Here is a 3,921-nt window from a genome sequence, read left to right as displayed (position 1 = left end):
AGTATATAAAATTAAATCTACAATTTTGATAAAGTATAGGGACTAATAATAAGTTTTAACCTATTAAAAACTAGGAGATTCAATCTCTAAAACAAAATATAATCCCAACAGTAAGATATTGGAATTTAACAACATGACTTCTTACCCTTTTTATACAAAATAAAAAGGTTTTATAATACTATTTAGTAGCCTGGGAACATGGGTGGAGGTGGTGATGAATATTGGAATCCCAAGTTTGGCGGGAGGTGAATTCCCTCGGTAGGTCGTGGTGGCGGTGACTTAACCGGTGGTGGTGGAGAATGGACAGGTGGTGGAGGGGAGTAAACTGGTGCTGGTGGTGGCTTAACCGGTGGAGGTGGAGAATGGACAGGTGGTGGTGAGGAGACGGGTGGAGGGTGAATTGGTGGTGCTGGTGGCCTAGAACGCTCGAGTGGGGATACTTCTTCTTTACCTGCTTGTTTAATAGGAGTCTTCGGAGATTCTTTAGGTGGTGATGGTGGAGGATGATGGTGTACCGGAGTTGGCGGGTGTGGTTGCTTAGGCTGTTGAGGTTCCGGGTTTGGCTTTGGTTTATGTTTTGGCTTGTGTGGCGACCTACCCCCGCCGCCGGCACACTTATCCTTACTACAATCAACAAGTTGGCTTATTACAGGTTGGCATTCTTTAGTTGATCTTTGTTTTGGTCGACCAGGCAAACAATTATAGGTATCGTCGAACACAATGTCTTTCTTGGAAGGTACTTGACAATCATTAGGCTCATTTTGGAAATAGTTGCGAGAGAATGTGAAATTAGACAACTTCGGCAACTTACAAACATTTTCCGGCACCGTTCCGGTTAGCTTGTTGTGTGAAAGATCTAAGGATTCGATGTTTTTCATACCGGCAAGGCTTTCTGGCAATGAACCCGTGAATGCGTTCGAGCTAGCGTCGAATATCGTTACGTTGGTAAGCATCCCGACTTCCTCTGGGAAACAACCGACGAGGTTGTTGTTCATAAAGATAATCTCGTTCAAATTAGACATCTTACCGATACTGTGTGGAATACATCCTTCGAATTTGTTATTGGCGAACGTCACGACGGAAACGGTTGATTTACCGATCGCTTTAGGGATGGTGGATTTGAACCTATTGTTGTTCAAAAACAAGGCATCCAAGTTCTTTTCGAAGAGTTCGGGCGGTATGCTACCTTCGAAGTTGTTGTACCTTAGATCAATGAACCTAATGGTAGGCCATGAAAGGGCAACTTCAGGGAAAGGACCGACAAAACGATTATTGCTGATATCAAATTCATACATCAACTTTAGTCTAGACATCGTTTTAGGTACAATCCCACAGAACCTATTGGAATTTAAATGGATCAACGCGAGATCAGTCAGGTACCCCATCTCAGCTGGAAAGTGTGCCGCGATGTCAGCATGATTAAGATCAACCCCTGAAACCACAGTTAAGGTCTTGTCATCCAACGCCTCGGAACAAAACACGCCGGTGTAATTGCACACATTGGAGCCTACCCAATCGCCAGTCTTGTTCATAGGATCAGAGTATATAGCCTTTTTCAAAGCCTGAAGGCCGATGTATGCTTTCTTCAGCCTCTGGTTGGAAAACGTTAATGATACTTTAACCTCATATTCGACTTCCGGAGGGAGTTCATCGTTAGGAGGAAGAGTCTTAAGCTGGCGGCGAACAATGTAGGCCGCTTCTGCATCGGTTAATGCAAAGGTGGTGGATGTTGGTAATAAAGAGAAGAGAGAAGAGAATAAAAGAAAACAACCAAAGGCCTGTAATATTTGAAGCTTATACATAGGATTGTCAATGAGGGACATTGATGTGAGGAGGATGATATTGAGCAATGTGAAAAGGGCATGGGTTTAGACAACAAATGAAGGTGATGGGGGAAGCTTGTTGGGATCATTTTACACACCACACAAATTTTGGAGGGGGTGAATTCTAATTTTAGGAACCAACATTTGATGGTTGGGGCCTCTGTTTTGTAAGCCCCTAATTAACTATTTGACCTAGTCTTTTCTTTTTTTTTGATTACATCTCATTCTTGTCCGAATGACATGGTTGGAATTGTCTTTTGTTTTTGCTAGGTTAAGGTTATATATATAAAGTTAAAGTATGCATATAGTCTTTACACGTTTTGAAAATTAAGAATTTAGTCCATGTACTTGTATTTTTGGGAATTTAGTCTCTCTATTTTTCATATTTCAAAATTCAAGTCCAACTGTTAATACTGTTAATATTTTTTTAAATATCAGGTTAATTACAACATTTTCTTTAATTACATGACTGCCAAACGAGTAGCTTTTCATTTCAAAATGTCAAAATAACAAATTTAACAAAGAAAACAATGTCAACAATTGGACTTGAATTTTGAAATCTGAGAAGTAGAGGAACTAAATTCCTAATTCCCGAAAAGTACGAGAGCTATAGGCACATTTTAACCACTATATAATATATATCAAATAAATTTTAATTATGATTTTTTTAAAAAGTTTAAAAGGTTAAGATTTAAACTAATAATTGGTTTTCGAAGCACGTTACGCATTGGGTCAATTATTTTTGGACTAAATAGTTAAATTTTAAAGGTTACAATATGTTCCAAGTTTTGTATTCTCTCTCTATATATGAGAAGTTTAGTTCATGTATTTTATTTTTAAGAATTTAGTCTATCTATTTTTTGGATTTATAAATTCAGGCCAAATTGTTAATACTGTTAAAATTATTCATTAAAGTTGTTGGTGTGACATTCTAAATTTTTTTAAAAATACTCACTCGATAATCATATAATGAAAAATGGCATTGTAATGTACTTGAATTTAATAAAAAATTAACGATGTTAACAATTCTTTAAATTTTCATCAACATTTTAATTAGAATAAAATATTTAAGCTAATTAATGATATTATGAACATTGACGTACTAAATTAAGTAAAAAATAAAGCATAAAGATTTAATCTCAAATTTGAGCACAATATAGTCCAAAAACACGTAATGATTTGACCTAGTCTTTTTTCCTAATTACATTCTTGTCCGCTTGATATGGTTGGGATTTTATTTTATTTTTAGGTTAAAATATGCCATAAATTTATATACTCTTGAATATTTAGAATTTAGTTTCTTTGCATATCATATTTTAAAATACATGTCTAATTGTTAATCTTGTTAAAATTATTTTGTTAAATTTAGGTCCATTGCAACATCATTCTTTTAGTTACGACTACCACATGAGTATTTTTTATTTAAAATATCACACCAACAAATTTAACCAAAAATATTAACAATGTTAACAGTTGAATCAATTTTGAAATATGAAAAGTAAATGGACTAAATTCCAAATTTGTGAAAGGTACAAGACTTATGGCATATTTTAACCTTAAATATATAATATATCAAACAAATTTTAATTATGATTATTTTAAGTTTTAAAGTTAAGATTTAAACTAATAATTAAGTAATAGAGCAATAATGATTGAAACAAATAATTTTTACAAACAATTATGTTGAATATGAGTTGGTCAAATTAATTGGACAAGTCCTTATACTCTTTGTATATTTGAATTTAGTCTCTTCATTTTTAGATCTAAAATGCAAGTTCAATTTATTAATATTATTAAAATTCATTTGTTAAATTCAAGTTAATTGCAATGCTATTTCTTTTATTATATGGCTACCATGTGGGTAGTTTTATAATTTCAAAATGTTACACCAACGAATTTAACAAAGTAATTTTAATGATATTAACAATTAGACTTGAATTTTTAAATCCAAAAAATGAAGAGACTAAATTCTAAATATGCAAAGAGTAGAGGGACTTGAAACATAATTTACCAACAATAAATCACGTAGCGAATTTGGGGCTCTTCCAAATAGAGTAATCCTGATACACCATTAAGAGCATATTTTGTCATTTGGTCG

General features: G+C 33.9%; 1 protein-coding gene across 1 annotated transcript; it reads right to left on the bottom strand.

Annotated features, from left to right (window-relative positions):
* On the bottom strand, positions 1–2,637 carry LOC105778846 (pollen-specific leucine-rich repeat extensin-like protein 3). Its single transcript, XM_012602604.2, has one exon. The coding sequence runs from the start codon at positions 1,821–1,823 to the stop codon at positions 183–185; it is 1,641 nt and encodes a 546-aa protein (XP_012458058.1). The 5' UTR covers positions 1,824–2,637; the 3' UTR covers positions 1–182.
* Positions 2,638–3,921: the final 1,284 nt, after the last annotated feature.

This window comes from Gossypium raimondii, chromosome 4 (assembly GCF_025698545.1).
Source record: "Gossypium raimondii isolate GPD5lz chromosome 4, ASM2569854v1, whole genome shotgun sequence".
Lineage (NCBI taxonomy): Eukaryota > Viridiplantae > Streptophyta > Magnoliopsida > Malvales > Malvaceae > Gossypium > Gossypium raimondii.
Note: the sequence above shows the minus strand (reverse complement) of the source record. Positions and strands in the feature narration are given on the sequence as shown.

Excerpts from the sequence above, each read along its gene's own strand:
- LOC105778846 (XM_012602604.2), bottom strand. The coding sequence starts at position 1,823 with ATGTCCCTCATTGACAATCCTATGTATAAGCTTCAAATATTACAGGCC.